Raw genomic sequence first — 21131 nt, 5'->3', positions numbered from 1 at the left:
CCACTTTCCTCATGAAGAATTGATCTTCAGTAACCCATGCTAAATGTAATGCTAGGTTTAGTGTCTTCTACTTGTGAAGATCCGGGTTATAATTGGTCTTCAGCAGCCAAAGCTTGTCGGAACAGGCGACTAACGGGATCGGGTGTCAGGCTCACTGACTTGGTTGACACATGTCATCGTAGCCCAAATCTGGGTGTGTCAGCACCATACCCGTCTGTGTGGATTTCACCGAAGTGGTAAATGTCTGAGACTAGCATTGCTTTGGGCTTTGCTCTCACATCATGCTAACACTGTTATAAAACTTGCATATAGTTCATAGCAACTAAATCTTTGAACTAACTTTACCTGTCTTTTAAATTTTCAACAACTCTGAATAAGAGTGAGATGGATATAGCAATTATAAGAAGGAATAAAATTTGACCAGTGTTTCTGAGAAATATGTTATTTGTAAACAACAAACATCACTGGATGCTTTTGCAAAAAAAATCTGACACACAATTTGTTAGTTTGTTGTTATCTCTACAAAACTTTCAGCTGAGGCATTTCAAAACTTGATTTGTTTGTCTTTTCTCGTTATGAAACGTGTACTTTTCTGACTTGAGATACTAGTGGGGGCGGTGGGGTAGCCTAGTGGTTAAAGCGTTGGATCGTCACGCTGAAGACCCGGGTTTGATTCCCCACATGGGCACAATGTGTTAAGCCCATTTCTGGTGTCCCCCGCCGTGATATTGCTGGAATATTGCTAAAAGCGGCGTAAAACTAAACTCAGTCAGTCAGTGAGATACTAGTGTGCCCACACTCTGTCCAGTCTTGGTACCACAGCGACTCCTACTTCTGGATGTAGTCCAATTCTGCTGGATGTGCTAGGGCTGTGAGGGGCAGTGGAGTAGCCTAGTGGTTAAAGCATTTGCTAGTAACACCGAAGACCTGGTTTCGATTCCCCACATGGGTACAAGCTGATGTGTGAAGCTGATTTCAGGTGTTCCCCGCCATGAAATATTGCTTAAAGCAGTGTAAAACTAAACTCACTCATTCACTACAAGGGCTGAGTGGATGGTTGTCAGAGTGTTGTGCTTTCTTCATCGTTACTTGTCAAGTATGTTATTGTAATTCCGATATGATATACATCCCCTTTACACGCATGCCTCCAAAACAGTGTTGCAAAAATAGCGTCACAATATCCATTCTATTGTATTGCTAACCAACTGAAAAATTCTGTTGCTGAAGAACACCCAATCAAAATTTCACGTTACTACAAACTGTAGTTTAACAGATCATTATTAGCTGGAATGGGCCAAAATAGGATATCTGAATTCCATCGTTTTTAATGTTAAAAAAATCATAATGCAATGGATGGTTAATGTTATACATGCATCCCAATAGAGTTTGAGAATGCACCGAATGATTTACACAGTGACTCACGGGGGATAGAAAAGAATATGTGGGTCTGTATCTTTGAATTAAGTTAATTTTTTGTAACCATGGTAGCATACACATAATATTTTAATTCCTTTCCCTAAGGACCATGTAATAATGATAACAAACTGAATGAATTGCAGTGTCAGTGTTAGCTTTTGTCAATATACAAACAGACTACATTTTGGATGTATCTGCACTCACTGCTTATATCACTTGCCACTGCTTGCGAAAAGATTATCTTTCCTGATGTGTTTATTTAAATCACAATGAACTGTAGACACTGTCAGTCAGTAAATTGTATGCCATTACTGATATTGAAATTGGCTTGAAAACGATGGGGTCTTTTATCAGATGTATTTATTTAAGTCACAATGAACTGCAGATACTTCAGTGTTGGTTTATGGTACTACATTACCGATAACATCACCTGGTTAACTGATGAAGGGAGGAGTGATAGTGTGCTGAAACTGGATATTGTGTGAATGCATGTTAGGTTTACCTTGCATTCCATGGGGCTTTGAAACATGCACTAAGTAAATGTTGATATAAGGGTAAAATTGGGAAGGGTAGTAATGGTGTAGATCTCAAACAAACTTCTGTGTTTTACAGAATACCTGCTATCTTTGATATACTGCTCAAATTACCTTCATGTTTTACATGTAATATGACAATGATGACTATCAGAAATGGATATTGACATGTTATTTACCCACATAATATTTTCCTTAATTTGTTACCTCCATAATTTGGTAATTAGGCCAGACTAGATTTCAAATTTGGTTACAGATGCACTGTCTCCCAAACCTTGAAATTGAAAATAGAAAATGAAATCAGTAGGTTTATATTCTGCCGAAAAGAAATAAGTAAATTCATGTACTGTTGCTAATCCAGCCAAGACATACATTGTTATTTCATACCCTATTCTATGCCACTCCAACTACCAATTCTCCCTGTTCCCCATTCCACCCTCTCCCCGTTCTACTCCATAACTGAAAAAGGTCTGTCCTGATGACTAGAATAATTATCCTTCCCAACGACTTATCTCAAGTTAAATATGGATGCAGATATATCTCATTTATGATCTATTGTCAACATGATATTTCCAGGTGTGCTCTTTGAAAATTTTCAAAGTTTTAAACATCATTAACTCACATCAATTCAGTCTTTGTTTACAGGACAAACTGACATGTAGTCAGATAGTGTTCAAAGAATCATGAAACTAACCCCCTCATCAAAATACTTTTATATATACAGACCTGCTTGGTCATCTACAACATATTGAAAGGAAAACCAAGTTCTATGGATGGTGAACTTCTTTATTGCAATGAGGGGGACGTTTCGGGTAGGTACCAACACCCATATCAAGCAAGTGTTAGTACCTACACCAAAACGTCGCACTCATTGCAATGAAGAAGTTCACTATCCATAGAACTTGGTTTTCCTTCACCTATACAAGTTCTAAAATACCTCTCAAAGAAGTTAAAACATAATTACTTGAATATGTTGAGTATTGTGAATAAAACACATACTGTTTGCTGCAGATTTGGTGTTATATTCTGGGTAACTCAACTGGAGTAAACCCCACTATGAACCTAAGACAGCACACCAGGTACCACAACCATACTAGTGTGTCAAGGATGAATCTATAATATGCAAAGGCTGTACTGAATATGCACTTGAAACTAATTAAAATATTCTTAAACTTTCTCACTGACTTTGTTGTCTGTTTCGTAAAGAGATGTTTTTTGTTTGTTTTACCTGCACTCAGCAATTATCCAGCTACATTATGCTATATACACGTATAATATAGTCTGGACAAGGAAATTTTATCAAGACATGGAAATAAATTACAGAATAACCAACAATTATTTGTACATTATTTCATGAGCTCAGATAATACATGAGTTTTTTTTACTAGCCAAATTATTTACCTAAATAAATGTGTACAAAAGGGGCTTTCGTGATCACAAGTGGATACATCACCACAAGCTATTGATTGTTTGAAAGATATTGCATAAAACAGCTGGTGACTCCAAGGACAATGAATGCCATCTTTTATAATGATGATAATAATAATACTGATACCATGATAATGCACCAGGCTTCATTCACCAAATTGAATGCATGAATCCTTATTACCCAGGTCGAGTGGCTTGATTTTAATTCTCAGCTCCCTGTAAGATCAAATCTCCCGTGGCCATCTCATCATACCTGGTCTCCATTCACTGCTGGGTGAACATCACTTCGGGCTTCCTCGTCAGCCAATGACATGCCAGGATATAACAGTAATACTGTACATGTAATACTAACAGTGCTCAACCTTAAACTTAACTTGCGAGCTGATGTGTAAATCCTGTTGTAGAATATGTGAAGCGTTACTAAGTTTCCAAGTATCAAATATGAATTACCCATGAGAAATTGTCCTAAAAGAAAGTTTGCTTCTCTGTTGAAAACAAACTAGATCTGACTAACATTCCTTTTAGCCGTTATTCCTCTGCATTTTATCAACAATCATGCAGTTTTCATCTCCCAAGTCGGGAAAGATGCAGATTAAGTCCATAGCAACATATTTTTCATAAAAAATATCCCACAAAAAGCGATCTAAACACATTTAGAACCAAACTAATTAAAACATTACTTTCTAAAAAATTAAATAAATTCTTAAATTATATTCGATAGTCGACTGATATTATCACTATAGAAAATACACTAAGAAAAACGCGTGCGATTGATCACTTGTAATATAATTCATATTTGACAGGCCGATATAGCTGGAATAGGACAGCATAGGCGGATCCAGAGGGGTGGGGGGTGCAGGGTGCGCACCCTCCCATTTGTCCTGAAATTTTATTAACTGACCATTGAAACTCTCGTGAAAATGAAGTGTGCACACCCCTTTCTCAAGATTGTGCACCCCTACTTTCTCAATAAACTGGATCCGCCCCTGGACAGAGATGGGTCAGGTGTCAGTAAAACTAAACGTTGGGGTTTCTACTCAAACTTCAGAAACAGTGTAAACAATTTTTACATAAAGTCATGACACAAATGTGGACAAATCGTCACAATGCATATCAAGTCGACCAATGGAAGTTTGTCAAAATGGGAATTTGAGTGGGCACTGTATCGCGATTGTATCAAAATTTAACTCTCATTAACTTAAATCCAACCTACACCTAAAGGCTAAACTTGCAAGTACACGCAAGGTTTCAGAAAGAAAGTTTGTGTCCGTGCAGAGACTGAGAATAAATCATTTGGGTATTTTCTTTTTGGGGAAATTACTCGTTGAATTTCGTTCGCTGTCAGCAATATTTCAACTGTTTCACGGCTGCCTGAAATCCTGAGCAACGGCTGCCTGAAATCCTGAGCAACATGCCCATGAAGATCCGGGTTACAATTGATCTACAGCAACCCATGCTTGTCGTAAGAGGCGACTAACGGGATCGGGTGGTCAGGCTCGCTGACTTGGTTGACACATGTCATCGTATCCCAATAGTGCAGATCGATGCTCATGCTGTTGATCACTGGATTGTCTGGTCCAGACTCTATTATTTACAGACCGCCGCCATATAGGTGGAATATTGCTGAGTGCGGCGTAAAACTAAACTCACTCACACCTGAGCAACCATCCATATATTTAGGGACACTATGACACGCGATCCACCGAATCTGTCCAACCGATTTTTTCGTCAACTCACACAAGTATGTGAGAACTCCTCTTTCCTGGACTCTCGGGGCAGTGGGGTAGCCTATAGTGAGGAAAAGGTTCACACCAACGTCCAAAGGTCTATTTCCCACATGGGTACAATATGGTGGCTGATTAGGGCCATCGCTTTCTCGCCTTAAAATTCGGAGGCGAGAAAGCAAGAAAGCGATATCACGAGACGAGAAAGCGATAACGCGACGAGAATCGCTTTCTCGCCTCCGAATTTTAAAGCGATGGCCCTAATCAGCCACCATAGTACAATGTGTGAATGTACGTTGTCCCCCGCAGTGATATTGCTGGAATATTGTTAAAAGCGGCATAAAACCATTCACACTCACCCACACCGTGACCTTCAAAATGATCCCAGTTTTCAGAATAATATGCTTTGCTTGTGAGAAAAAGAGACATGTTGTGTAACTCTGACCAGACAGTCACGGCTGGGTCGCCGTATCAGTATGATATATAGCAGAAAAGTGAAAGACCCGATGGAGCTGATTTAATGATACAATGTAATAATAAAAGCAAAGAAAGATTCAGGCTCAAGTTGTGAAATCTGCGTGGTTATCACCTGATACATTTGACCAGACAGCCGAATATTCACCATTTACTTTCTTATTCTATAAAATAAGCAGTGTTTTTCAAGCTGTTCATGGAGCTTATAATCCGAAACAAATAAATAAATAAAAATGCTACTGACAATTTGAAATGAGGCGTACTTTATATATAATTAAAATATTAAAGACCTATTTTTTTCATGATAAACCTTATTCGAAAACGTATATATAAACACGTGCGCGCGCGTTAACACACACAAACATAGCGAGTTCTTTTTTTCCAGAGGGAGCCTGTGGAGTTGTACGCAACGAGTTCTCCCCTAGTCACGTGACATTACTTAGAAACCATAAACAAGATGGCGAGAAAGGAAGCCTTGGTCAACGACTTGAAAGATGAACGTGTCCCACCTGCTATACAATGGACAACTGATCACGTTTCAGACTGGATAGAAGATCTAGGATTTCCCCAATATAAGGTTTAACAAGAATGCACAATATTAAATATTTTTTATGCATAATGGTTGAATTTACTTCGTACTATAAAGATTCTAAGTCCGATTTTCGATCAGTAATCGTTTTGATATTGTTGTTGTAATGGAACACTCTCTTCACAGGTAGATATTTTGATTAGGTTAATATTCTACAGAAAAACCTATTATCCTAAATAATATGGTAAATGTTATGCTAGGTTTAGTGTCTTCTACTCGTGAAGATCCGGGTTATAATTGGTCTTCAGCAGCCAAAGCTTGTCGGAACAGGCGACTAACGGGATCGTGTGGCCGGCTCTCGGCTAGCCGGCTCGCTTACTTGGTTGACACATGACATCGTATCCCTGTTGCGTAGATCAAGGTTCATACTGTTGATCACTGGATTGTCTAGTCCAGGATCTAGATTATTTACAGGCTGCCACCATATAGCTAGAATATTGCTGAGTGTGTGTGGCGTTAAACAACAAACAAAACATATACACTTTATCAAGATTTACATACTGTTTTTAGCTTACTTTGGGCAAAACAGTCAACTGTTTCCACTGTTTAACTAAGTAATTAATAAATGTAAGTTGGTTCATATAGACTGGAGATAGGCTTCAAAATATAACAGAGTGTCTGAAATAAGCCAAAAACCCAGCCAGACATCAGGGCTGGTAACTTCAAAATGTTACCAGCCCAAAATGGATTTAACCAGACCAGACACCAAGATATGTATGGAACATCTAACATATTACCCGACCATCGGACTGGCTAGCTGTAGATTAGACCGTCCGTCAGAAATCCAGCCCGTCTCGGGCGGTCGGACGGGCCTTATTTCATACACTCTATAACAACTTGCTGTCCCTTTTTTTCAGCCATGTTTCACAACAAACCAGATTGATGGAAGAAAACTAATAGAAATAGAAGCATCTGCCTTTCCAAATATTGGTATTACAGACTTTGAACATATTAAGGTATGGTTGAATCACTTGGTAGAAATGACCTCTGTGTTTTTGTCAATAGAGCGACTGGAAAGGAAGAATGGTCGTTCCGTCCTCTGGCTGTGTCATGCCTAAAGATGTTAAAAAATGTTACTTTTACCTTGCCTGTCATTTGGCACAAAGGGACAAAACTAGGAGTGGTAAGATTGAAGTCAGTATAATGTGAAGTAAATGGTTCCCTAATTTGTTGTCGGATTAACGTGATTGTCGGATTAATGAGTTTTGGATTAACGAGAGCTGACTCTATGCAATTTAAACATTGGCATTATATCTCTACTGGCTAGCACTTAATAAAACAAAGCTGGACAAATACAAGCCTCCTCACGCCTTAGTGAAATGATACTGAATAACATGTTTAATCATGCTTCAAACCATTTTGTATTTTGAAACAGAATCTGTATATATGGAAATATTCGATCCTAGTCCTAGAAATAATTTTAATGAAAAAATTTTCAGCATCGTGCAATGTGTCGGTTGATGTATTTTACATTGATTCTGTTTTCCAGATAATTGCTAAGAGCATAAGAGATTTACTACTGCTGGAGGAACCTGACTGGACTAGAAGTATTTCCATACCACCAAGAAGTGACTTAGGTAAGGAAGAAACAAACAGTGGGTCCTTCCTCATTGTTCATTTACACTGACAGAATATGATGTTAGGCATCCTACATGTGTACATATCATAGAGTTGTTAACCTCAGAACATGTATAGTATTTTAGTATAAAAATATAACTGCTTAAGATGTACCGGTATTTTCATATATTTTCACAATGTTACACACCCATCTTGCTTGCAGCAACTAAATCTGAAAAAGTAAAATTTAAACAATGTCTGTAAACATGCAATATTTTTGAAAGCAGTCAGTGTTACAAACACATGCTTTGCCAATAGACTGACTAGATTGAAGAGTAACTGTGGTAACAGTAGGCTGTGTTAACGACATTTTAAATGATTCAACAAATGAAGGAAATTGATTGGACTTTTATTGGTATGTCTACTCTGGCGCAGTTACTGGAGGAAAGAAACAATGTCTTAATAAAACATATAATATTTATTGATCAACATGGTCATCCATGGGAGTAATAATCATATAATAATCACACTCTGAAATGAAACTTTTCGTGATAAACCTCTGTTGGCTTGAAGATAAGTGTTTCAGCAAGCTTAAGGACTGCAGAGCTCCAGATAAGATTTAGCTCATGTGGGTACTGTACCCACTGTATTTTTGGAGTGGGTATTAAAAATGTTGAGTGGGTATCTCAATTTCCGTTACCCACTGCTTTCAAATATGTGCGTATTTCAGTCATTTTACTCACTTAAGTATTATTTCATTCTATACTGATAGCAATCGATGTCATTTTCATTACGCAAGTGATTTTTATAAATATATTCCGTACGCATTTGTTTTAAACTTTTTGCGTATCTAACATTTTAAATGCGTAATTTGTACGCAACAATTATTTTTCAATGCGTAAATGGGAATTTTCTATGCGTATTTTACCCGGATACGCAGCTTATCTGGGCCTCTGGGACTGAATGTCTTAATGTATCGAACAGCGTGGCTACAGCTATAGTGTCTTTTATGTTTAGGCATGTATCTGGAGAAGAAGAGTCAACGGGGGAAGATCATCAACGTGATGACATATCAGCAGTTTCTACTGGAGCACAAGAATGCCAAGTGGCAGCCCCCTCTCGCCAACCACTGCCTGCTGCTGCCCCATGACCCCCCTCCCGCAGAGATTACCCAGTCATAGCACACACACGTTCCATGATTGGCAGGGTCCTACCGACAGCTGACATTCTACTTATCAATGAATAACACAAATACAGTTGTTTACTTTTGACTGCCAACAAACCCAGTCTTCCTTTCAAAGAAGTCTGGACATGAACACTTATACCATATTAATAATGTTTTATTTATTACAATATAGCCACTATATTGGCATCTGTATTATTTCTTGACGGTTATGACTGTATTATGGCAGCTTTTGCATTGAGTTCCCACTATGGTAATCACTGTTGTCAAAATATAGTTACCTTTCAGATATAGTAGACATTCCCTGATAGAGATTACCACTGAAATAGGACTGGCTGAGATGAACTGAAAGCAGTCATGATACACTGATATTAAAAAATAACTTAATATTGTTTTGTCCAATTATGTCAGAATGACTTTATCTAATGACTATTCCATTTCCTAGGTTATATCATGGCAAATTGAACCCTATATGCTTGGCCAGTACCTGTTCTATTCTATTTGAATCCATACAATGCCTTCCACTGTATAACCTCCAAAGGTTAACGTTGTTGTCTGTCAATCCCAACAAACAAAACACTCCCTTACAGTGGCTTCCTGGAGTTGGTAACTGTTAGTGCCAGTAGGTGCCACAATGTGTTATCTACATTATCAGGGTGATTATTGTGTACCAAGATTATTAATAGTGAAGTCTTTGGTGAGAAGTCTTCTCATTGAAGATCCTTATGTATAGGATTTTTTTTCTCGAAGTAAATGTTCTTTTTTTCCCAGTTTATGAATGTATTGTGTTGTTGTCAATAAAATTTTATCTTATGTGTAGAGTACTACAGACTTCTGTTGATTATTTGTCCATTGAAATGCGTTCAATATTCTTTGACAACCAAGCACTCTCGGACTTCAGGGTGAATAAATGCATATTACTCACCGACTCACTCACTTACACATATGACATATTATAGTACTGCATTTCATGAAGATATCTATTCCACAAACAACAGAAGAATGTTATCAGCACTGTTTTCTTTATTTGTACAAATGGCCACTTAGCCATGTGTTAGGTTTCAGTAGAAAAAAATATTGTCAAAGAAATGTTGCTGTCATGATCCAATTTCAATAACATAAGGTCCACCATGTCACAATGAAAGGGGCAAGAAGCTTGAACTAAAGTTGACAAAAATGTAAATTCCATACCATAATAGATCCCCAGCATCCCATACTTTAGGCATAAACTTGTGAATCTATATTGACACATTAAATTATTTCGGTGTGGCACCAGGCGGATATAACTGCATGTACCTCTCCTCGAGTTTTGGGAGGCCATGACTTGGAGCATGTATATTGCTGTCTGTGATGCAAAACAACATTTACAGGTTGGCTCACCAAGTATGGACTAGGGAAAGTTTAACAAAGATTATCATGTGATGTCTGCAGCAATTCTCATGGCTCACGAAGTCCAGTATCACAGTTGATTAAGACTCTTTCAGGAGGGTCCTCTGTCTTGTAGACTCCTGGTAATGAATGTCTTGGGACACTGTTTGGACCAGGGTCATCATATAGTGTTGAGATGAATAGTAAATCTTAGGTTCAGGCCATGTACAATAAAAAGTCAAGCAGTCACTACCAATGTTATAAGTAGGAACAGGCTATCTGTATCAACAGCCCCAATAACAATCTGTACATCCAGTATATCGCATAGTGGTCATATCTCCATCATTCGGTCCACATCGATGATGGCTTCATTTGTAAACTTGCCTGAAACAGAAATAACTTGAGATATTGGGATGGAAATATTGTTTCAACTTTATATAATATTCGTCTTCAGAGTTCCATACATGGAGAGCATGGCACCTCCCAGACTGACTGCCGCCATGTGACAATTCATCAAATCTTACAGAGTCCATTCAATATATTGCAAATGTTTTTCAACTGTTTTATTTCTGAGGAGTCTAGGCATTAGACACTGTGAAAATATCCTAATATGTGTAGCTCTATTTTGATTTGTGGAGCTATCTTTGTTTACTGTGGTTGTGCGTGTGTCGTTGAAGACCTACAGAGAGTTAACGATACATTAACGTCACTTTGATAGATAAATACGTATTGTCATCCACCGTACTGTCACAGCTGTAGTAGAATATCTATGTAACTATGCATAACCATACTAAGAGAGCACTGTAAAGCTTGCATTAGGCCAATCTGTTCTGATTTTAGATTAAACAGAGAAACATCTGTGCACATGTAAACCCCCCTATGGCAGTGACTTTATGCTTTGGCTGTTCAAAACCGTTTTCATTTTGGGGTTATCCCATCAAATTGGAAAGGAACTACACACACAAACAAATGAATGCTCATAGTATTCATAACGGTTCATACTATGACATAACACACAATACATACCCATGGCAATGATGTTCTGAGAGTGACCTACGATACAATCTTTGAGTTCACACTTCTCGGAGATATGAGCCTGTCCACACACAATGCTGCCTTGTAGGTTGGACCTGCAAAATGATCACACTCACTTGATGCAGCTCAGCTCACACAAATCTTACAGCTCACAGGGCTGTGACTACCATAAAACAAGATTCAGAAGGAGGAATGTGGATTAGAATTGGCCCCAAGCAACCTGTTCTATAGTCTGTTTGGCTCAAAAGCGGACCGATGAATTGCAATCTAACTCGAAAACTAATAAACATAAAATACTCAATGAAACGCTGATCATAATCAAAACATCATACCCACTCTTTGAGGTTTTTGCAGAATTTTTGTCCTAAAAATAATAAAGTTGTTTAACAATCTATCATTAAAATATTGACACAGTTCAGTTTGTTACGAGGGAGGAGTGCAGAGAAAGGGACAGCCAGGTGTTCGAGAACGGATGGAGACGGCACAGCACAGGTTAATGAATAAATCAGTCTGTGAACGTGCTTCTCGAACACCTGGCTGTCCCTTTCTCTGCACTCCTCCCTGCAATTCATCGGTCCGCCTTCGAGCCACAAGGACTGTGGTTCTGAGATGATGACTAAAAGGATAGGGTGGTCAGGCATGGAGACTTGTTCGAATGTGTGCCATTGTTTCCTGATCATTACTCACAAAATTGATAACTGGTTTTGTATGTCTCAGAATGGATTAAATACAGGGTGCCATCATAAATGGATGGAATATTGCTGTTTGCAAACAACACGTACACAAATCATTGTTTTGAAACTGCTCATTACAAATTATGTTGAGCAGTGATATAACCATGATAACTTTGCAATCAATGTCTTTGTCATCGTTCATGATCAGCATACATATTCCTCAAATAAATAAACTTTCTCTAACAAGACAGGTTGTCATTAATATAATATGTGTTATATGATTTGAGTATTTAATGCTTATGGTACATACATTTGTGTATTTGTTACTGTATGCAGTAAAAACAACAACTGTGCTAAAGCACACCCTATGACCATGCAACCAAATGTATTCATACATTCTCTAAATGTAAGACTTAAATAAAATCTTGTCATCTTGAGTTACGATACAGTTAAAAATTACCCTTACCCCTCCATTATGGTCACATGATCCATGATGATGCAGTTAGTGATCTTGACCTTGTCACCTATTGTACAATGCCGTCCTACAACTGACCGCTTGATGGACGACCGCTCTCCAACAATCACTCCCTCACTCACAAGACAATCGGATCCAACCTGTAATGATACACATGTACCATACTGATGCACATAGATGTCCAAACACCAAATCAATTTGACGACATGTCAATTATTCTTTCAGTCTCTAGCCTCTACTTCCGAGTACTCATGAAGATCCGGGTTACAATTTGTCTTCGGCAACCCATGCTGGTCTTAAAAGGCAACTCACGGGATCGGGTTGTCAGGCTTGCTGACTTGGTTGACACATATTATCGCATACAAATTGCATAGATCCAAGCTCATGTCGAGCACTAGATTGTCTGGTCCAGACTGCTGCCATATAGCTGGAATATTGCTGAGTGCGCCATAAGACAACAAGGTAAACTAGTTTCGAGCAGGAGTCTGATACAATTGATTATATCTAGCAAACTTGAATATATTTGTTGATACACAGAAAAATGCTATTGGAAAACAAGTCAGATTGTTTGCTTGTCTGAAACTGATTTCATCAAAGGCTTTTCATCACACACTGACTTTTAGTTTTACACATTGATAAATGGATTCAGCAAATCCACTGCAAATTCACACTTATAGACTCTTTATGGATGAATTAGATTTCCAACCTGTGACTTTTCTTTGATAGTTGCTGATGGATGTACATTATTAATCTCTCTGGATGGAGCTAACACACTGAGCAGCCGTGGAATCTGAAGTCAGAAAATAGAACACAATGCATGTCTGAGGCCAAAGCTGACTATTATGAATCACTTTTTAGTGCCATCTTACAGATACCAAGTGTTACTGAACATTAAGTGTAACTATAAATGCATCAAAATAAAATGTAAAAGTGAACGAAAAAGAGATCTGAAAAATTTAATTTTGGCTTTCACATTTCTCTATTATTTGAAAGCAAGCCTGTGTGTTTATCATTAGGACCTGTGCAAACTGAAAACACAACGGGTCAAACACCAAAAGGATACTTGGAAAGACACCAGACACACATGAAAACCCCTGAATTAAAAGAGTCTATATCTAAAAAACATCGCACATACGGTACCGACCAAATGCTTTACAAAAAAGCATAACATAAAAAAACTAACATGCCACAAATGTTAAATGTCTTTGTTATTAAAGCTATATAATGGCAGCCTGATGTTGATTATTGGTTAGAGTTGAAGGTAATATCCTAAATGCACCTAAATATGTCAAATGGCAGATAGACTTGTTTGATTGTGCATTATCAAACCCTGATAATGAGGACCTTTGCTCACGATATGAATAACTGGTTTGTCTTGAAAAAACTGATTATTACACAGGGCTGATAATGCGCAATGTCACATTTAAGAACCATATAGTGGTGTTCTGTATAAGCTACATGGCCCCTTTCCTGTGTACAGGCAGCAAATGTAAGCAACACTGGTTGCTCACAGTTGTTGGATGGGTGATCGTATTTGGCAGGCTGATTCCTGACAGTTTCCAGGACTTCGGTTCTGACCTACTCTGATGCACATGTAGCACGTGTTGTCTCTTGTGCATGATGAGACAAGTGTCAGTTTGAAATATGCTCCTGTTCATTAGGCTGTGGATGTGTCCTCAGTGGGTACAGAAGATAATGTGACTGTTAACCTTCCAGCACCTCCAAGGCACCCCAGGGAGCTGAGAATGACCATAGACTGCACACTGATTGGAAACAGCACGGTAGCCTAATAAAGTGTTCGATCCCAAGGCCAAATGGCCCAGGTTCAATTCTCTTCATGGATACAATTTGTGAAGCCAATTTCTAGTGTCCCTGCTTTGATAATACTGTAACAGGGCTCCAGATAAGGGCCGTATCGGCGTATGTACGGATATAAAATAAGCACGATACGGTAGGAAACAATTTTAAAATCGTAGCAGATACGGACCACAGCAATGGTGTACGGTTTCAGAATCATTTACAGACGTATTTATCTGAAAAAGTATTGTTTTATTATTTACTGACCTGTTTACACAAGAGTAGCAATGTTGTGGTGCATTATATATGAAACGAAACACAAGATTACTGATACGCCATTACATTCCATTCAGTACTCTAAATGAAATCTTATTGTTTTCCAGTACTCCTATATTGAAAAAATATGGAGTACGTACTCCTGATCATGAAAATTATCTGGAGCCCTGCTGTAATATTGCTATGAGTATCATACAACTCAGTCACTCCACTGACCAGGTAATACAAATAATGTTGTGCATTGTGGTTACCTTATGTGGTGTTGGACTATCGTGTAATATAGTGGTATTTATCAGTATGACAATACTCACTTGTCTGTTAGCTTCACAGTATGTGGCTAGTGTGTTGGCCCGCACACAGAAACCCTTGTCCTGTATGTAAGCATAGCACCGGAAATCTTCACCATGGAAACAGTCGGCCATGTCACCATCATGGTCAATCCATGTGGAGAGTTCCTCGATCAGTGCGGTCATCTCATCACCTTTTCTGTAGCCATGGACATCTGGACACAGGGACAAACAACACTGAGTCATCACACTTTACAAAGCAACAGTCAGTCATACATGTTTTATGTCAACAGTTCAGATACAAGAGATTATTTTATTTTACTGGTTTTGATAGTGTGTTTAGTTCCAAAACATATAAAGCCTTCAAGAAATACAACTATGTTAGGATGATTTAAACTCTTCACACTGATGCAGTTGTTTCATACTATTCAACTGATATCCATCTCGGCTTAGATTGATTTCCGACCCGTGAAGGTCCGCGTTAGAATATTGATCTTCAGTAACCCATGCTTGTCGTAAGAGGCGACTAACGGGATTGGGTGGTCAGGCTCGCTGACTTGTTTGACTCATGTCATTGGTTCCCAATAGCGCAGATCTATGCTCATGCTGTTGATCACTGGATTGTCTGGTTCAGACTCGATTATTTACAGAACGCCGCCATATAGCTGGAATGTTGCTGAGTGCGGCATAAAACTAAACTGACTCACTCACTAGAATGATTTCCATTTAGTATTTAAGTAAAATCAAGGTATGTGAGTTGCACATGCTTCATGTGAGCAAGCAGGTCTAATATATGTAGTCAGTGCTTACTGATCAGCTGAAACCAAAGATCATAACTTGCAGTGAATGTTTAACACAACCCAAAAAGTTTTTCCTAGCAGTAAAGGGAAGCAGCTCTACAGTGCCCGGGCATGACTGTTTCACACATTTACAAGGTAAGGTGACACAAAATAGGGAATAATGTTGTGGTCTTGCAACTTTATAGAGATGTGCTTAACACATGTCAAACATTCTGTGCCCTTCAATGCCAGCCCACTGAAATACCATGCCACAGTTCAATGTTGACACTCTACAGGCTCTCGGAGTACCAGACCCTGTTTCATCAATGCCTAGTGGCATTCAGGGTGGTGAGTGACTGAATGAGTATGGTTTTACACCACGTTTTTAGCAATATTCCAGCAATATCATGGCAGGGGACACCAGAAATAACCACTAGGCTACCCCACCGCCCCACATTCAGGGTAACACCCTTGGGTTGTGATCGAACCATCAGCCTTCCCTTGTTTGTGTGGATGCTCTACCCATATGACCATGGTTGTATACATTTGCAAACCTCTGATATCAATGCATAACATTACCAACGAGAAGTGTGCTATTATTACATTCCAGTCAGTCTACAATTCTAAAGAATAGCTTTTGATAAATGAGTAGCACAAATACATACATGCAATATTTGTAATCAGTTGCTTTACATCTTTGACACGACAATATCATGTGCCCATACCTGTCTTGGTATCCATGGAGACGAGTGACATGTTAGTGTTGTGGAGATCTGTTTCAGGAGGCTTGGGTTTAGTAAACTGGCGCTTGATCAAGTATGGCAGGAGTTCACTCTTTATTGTTGATAGTTTTCTGCATCAATGATAATGAATGGGTTACTCTAAAGCAACTATATAAAATATGCTGTTAACTTGAATTGAATGCAAATACAAATATGGTATGCACAAATACAATGTATATAAATCAGGTATATTTTATTTGAGGCACCTCTCCTAATGGCTACAGCTGCTGAAGACTACCTGGAAGCAGGGCTAGCTGTACATTATATAGAATGGTAATTACCGTATGAACTTAATATTGATCGATTATGGATAAATATAGGAGAAGTAACTGAAAAAAAAATGCCGAAACATTCTGAGAGAAAGCAACATATATTTCACATCACTGGTGAGTGGTGATATATTTATTCATTGATTATTTATCCTAAACATGATTTAGAAGTAGGCCATGAATAAAGGCCTAACTTTGTGCATTGTTTGAATAAATAAAAAACATATTTCATAGGAGTTATTATGATATTACGATGATGCAATTTTCAAATCAATAGCCATAACAAATTTTCCCACCAACAATATTTCCGACTATCAATCATCTTAGTCAGCCCTATCTGGAAGTGCACTGGTCTATAGCATGTCTTACGTGTTTTCTCCAAGAAAGTCCACTACCCACTTCTTCAATATATACAAATGGCAGTCGGTTAACTTGGAACGTATACTGATGCATGGGTGCCTGAAAGGACAAAATATACAAACAATCACGCTGGATTGTGATGAACAGACATGAGTTGTCTTTCCACCATTACAGACCTACAATCACAACACGGGTTATCATACCTCGTACACATATATATATCAAGTTCCAAATGTCATTATTGCTAAGCAAGAAATTATATTAAATAAATTCAAGCTTACTTTTTTAAAACAGATTTCCTAAAATTGACGGTTTCTTCAAGGTCAACTTCAGAAGTGTAGAACAGAACCCGCTTCCCATTCTCATCCAAGCCAATGAAATCCCGCTCTGAAATAGAAAGCGTGTGTTATAGCATTATCCCTTAGAACCTGGTCCTCTCATCTTACTTCACACTTACATGTGCTTCAATCTATCAAGACTGCCTCATGGTCTAGTGGAAGGGCAGTGGTTTTGAAAGATGGTACTTATTGTTCCACTGCTGGGCACACAATGCTTGAATGTGGTATTATGTTAAACAGTTCCTGACAGACCTTCCAAGTCATTAGCCTTACAAGCTTCTGTCATCTGTGCAGAGTTGTGTCCCCTTGTTCGATTTGAATTTGCAGTTGGCTTGTCAATGTCAGATTCGCGGTAAATGTCAAAGACCTGAATCAGTATGACTTGTTTCCAGCATTGTCCACTTAATCCTGATACATTGCTATACAATAAAACCTCTGTCCAGAGCCACTCTACCCATTGCCTCGCAATCATCAAACAAAATACTTCTCAGGATGGCTACCTTAACAATCATGACCCAAGGAGACTAACACCAGTTTCTACTGACATCTTCTTCCTGGCAAACACCACTTCCTCCACAACTCACCCCTCTTCCTCTTGGACTTGATGCCGGGTACTGCCACCTCAGCATACTGCTCCGGAAGGGGAGATAACAACATGGTGAGGGAAGAATCGTACGCTCTGTGAACATTGGCCACTTGGTGGAGACTAATGTCAGAGATGAGGTCACAACTCACTATCAACACGTCTGTCTGAAATATATAGAAGAATCATCTTTCCTGTAGAAACTTCTGGAATTCATGAATACACATTGCCATTTACCAAGTGGTCAAGTGTAACATATGTTTACCGAGAAAGTGCAATCCCAAATATCAGATATGTAATATTCTGGAATGAATATTCAGCAGACATTTATAATCCAGCAAAACAAACTGTATCATATGCATTATGATTATCTTGGTAATGATAGTAACAAACGTAGATGCTAAGGTGAGGTGAAGTGAAATAGGGTTTTACGTCGTGCTTGAGAATATTTCGCTCATATGACGACGTGCATGCGTGTGTATGTGTATGTGCAGCTGCGTGTACTAGCCCAGACTTAAGCTGGTTTTTAGTGCTAGCCCACTGAGATACCATGCTGCAGTGAAGCATGAATACCCCACTCAGACACAGTATACTGACTCCGAGCCGACCAGTCCTTGTTGTACCTATTAATGCCAAGCGCCAGGCAGGGACCAACAAGTACCATATTTTAACGTCTTTTGGTATGACGCGGTCGGGGATCGAACCCGTGACCTTCCGCTCTCCGGGCGGAGGCTCTAACCACTACACCACGGAGGCGGTCTGTAGATGCTAAGAGGCTGAATAGTAAATATTCTCTTCTTCATCATGTGTTCATGGTTTATATAAGCTATGTCTCTTCTTTTTCTTTCTCCATAATACTGAAAATACACAAAATACTCACAGCCATATCCCATCATAAATTGATCAGCATTGTTTGTGTTGACACATCAGTAATAAATGTGTATTCTGTTTAAGTCTGTATGTTCTTAGAGCAGTTTCCCTGATGAAGCACAAATACAGTACAGTGGATACACTTTCATTTTAGTCTGGATCAGTGTGCCATGTTAACAGGTATAAGATTTACACAGTGTTACCACAGATTACTAAATCAGGGGGCCCAGGGGGCATCGCAATCTTACTTTGATTTTATCTTTGATGAAGCGGAGGGAATCAGCTGTACCCATATAGTCGTTGTCGGGGATGCTGACAAAGTCTAACCTCATTTTAACATCACAGACATCACAGAGGGCCTTTTGGGCATCACTTGCAAATGATTCCAAGACGATTATGATCGCTTCTGTAAAACATATCAAAGGATGATAAAGTGAAAGGAGAACACCCTGCCCATGCTGAGAGTTACTCAACATCAGTATGTTCAAAGTCAATATATGATGTAACAATGATGAACATGTTAATGACAATTTTGTATCATTATTGTAATCTGACATTTGATTATAAAATGATTGTTTTAATCATCATCCTGGTGACTTTACACTTTTGTGTCCAGCAGTTATCACTGATCAATATCAAATTTATTGAATCCCCATGTTTCTATATACCCATGGAGATTCTACAGGATCAGGGGAATGAGGATTAGTGTAACATGTGACCTGTCACATGACCTGTGCAGCTACCACTGAGCCTACACTAGTGTATATCATACAGGCTCATACTATTTGTGAATAAGACAGAATCTTGCCAGGAGTTAACTGTTATTGAAACAAAATTGGAAAAGAATTTATTTCCCAAAAAAGATTTGGGGACATATCTCTATGATCCTAGAGGGTTGTGTTTGCAGTGATTGTATAAGTCCATGCCTTATATTTAGATAAACATTAGTGGTGGTCTGATTAATTGAAATAATCGAAGATTGGTCGTAATGACTAAACGACCAAGCAATCGATCATGTTTTCTCATAATTGAACACAAACAATTCTGGAACACTTGTTTGCATTAACAATATTTTTCACCAGGTTGGTTTTGTCTGTTACATTTCATAAGCACCACAAACTGGTTCCAAGATATGATTGAATTTATCTTAAAGACTCCAAGAAATTTAAGTTCCTAACATACTCGTCATCCTTTAAAGATGTGAAATTTGCAAATGTATTTTAAGCAGTTTGCAAAAAACCTAAAAAGTACTACATGTTTCTTCTTTATTTTTTGTGTATTAACAAAAATTACCAGGAAAATATCAATAATGACGCTAACCAATTATTTTTGATGTTTGATCGGTTGTAATGAACCAATCATCAATTATGAGATTTTAACCAATTCCCAACACTAATAAAAATGATAAAAAGAGTGACATATACATGCTACATAAATGACATTTTTTGTGAACATTGTGATTTAAGTTGAAGTGTTGAACTCTCATTAATAATAAACACACACATTATTAAAGTACCAACAAAACTGTACATCATGTGATTAGCTGGATCTGTGCATAACCCTGCTGCTGAAACTGTGAAGATTGCCAGCAAATGCACAAACTGAGTTGATATCCCACCTTCAAAGCCTGCCCTTTCCAGCATGTTGACAGGATACCACAGCAGTGGAAAGTTCCCCACTGGGAGGAGAGCCTTCGGACACCTGGTGGTCAAGTCTGTCATCCTGGACCCCTGATCCAGCTGCCATTACTACTGGCTGAAACTCCATTCTTCTTTTGTTGGTGTATCTCAATTTGATGGGTGTATTTTTCTTGAAGAAAGAAAGAATAATTCAAAGTAACATACATACACTATATAGTGGTGGGTCCACACAACTTGCTTACCAAAATCCATGACATACCATGCATAAACACACAAAGTAACATAAATATCAGTCAAGAATTAGTGTCTACAGACATGACAAACAGCTCTAATCTTACAACTAACATGAACTGTCCCTGAAAAGTCTACATATGCTCAACATTGTTAAATACCCATACATATGTATGATGTATATATGATGCAGGGTTTTACCTTGACTCACAAACATCGGGGTACCATGGACCCTTAATTATTACTTTTAAGGGCCATTGAGGGTCCTTTGAAGTAATGGTTAAGAGAACAGTATGTTTTTTAGAGCCTGGAATGAATCATTGATCATGTGGACTGATGGGTAAATTGATGTAAGTAACTGCCCTGAAAGAAACAACCAAACACTTAGCAATGTCATAGATGTGTTGTGGGTACAATGAATAATATTGTGAGTCCCTCTGAATGCAATGAATTACTTTTCTGT

At 38.4% G+C, this 21131-nt stretch overlaps 2 protein-coding genes across 2 annotated transcripts; one reads left to right on the top strand and one right to left on the bottom strand.

Moving 5' to 3' along the window:
* Nucleotides 1-6002: 6002 nt before the first annotated feature.
* On the top strand, nt 6003-9728 carry LOC124280338 (sterile alpha motif domain-containing protein 15-like). The gene is made up of 4 exons (XM_046716243.1): nt 6003-6152; nt 7022-7120; nt 7654-7741; nt 8739-9728. The coding sequence occupies exons 1-4, from the start codon at nt 6033-6035 to the stop codon at nt 8900-8902; spliced, it is 471 nt and encodes a 156-aa protein (XP_046572199.1). The 5' UTR covers nt 6003-6032; the 3' UTR covers nt 8903-9728.
* Nucleotides 9729-9909: 181 nt separating this feature from the next.
* On the bottom strand, nt 9910-20579 carry LOC124280320 (translation initiation factor eIF-2B subunit gamma-like). The gene is given in 12 exon segments (XM_046716220.1): nt 9910-10656; nt 11299-11402; nt 12448-12596; nt 13163-13246; nt 14841-15031; nt 16321-16448; nt 17016-17105; nt 17288-17393; nt 17929-18094; nt 19046-19203; nt 20416-20530; nt 20532-20579. Coding segments are annotated over 12 exon segments (1377 nt in total). The 5' UTR covers nt 20565-20579; the 3' UTR covers nt 9910-10603.
* Nucleotides 20580-21131: the final 552 nt, after the last annotated feature.

This window comes from Haliotis rubra, unplaced genomic scaffold, assembly GCF_003918875.1.
Source record: "Haliotis rubra isolate DU_JTF1 unplaced genomic scaffold, ASM391887v1 Scf1076, whole genome shotgun sequence".
NCBI classification, from domain to species: domain Eukaryota; kingdom Metazoa; phylum Mollusca; class Gastropoda; order Lepetellida; family Haliotidae; genus Haliotis; species Haliotis rubra.
This window is presented reverse-complemented; position numbering and strand designations above follow the sequence as displayed.

Coding starts and splice junctions, on each gene's coding strand:
- LOC124280338 (XM_046716243.1), top strand. CDS start 6,033: ATGGCGAGAAAGGAAGCCTTGGTCAACGACTTGAAAGATGAACGTGTC. Junction 6,153..7,021: donor TAGGATTTCCCCAATATAAG/GTTTAACAAGAA, acceptor CCTTTTTTTCAG/CCATGTTTCACAACAAACCA. Junction 7,121..7,653: donor CAGACTTTGAACATATTAAG/GTATGGTTGAAT, acceptor TCTGTTTTCCAG/ATAATTGCTAAGAGCATAAG.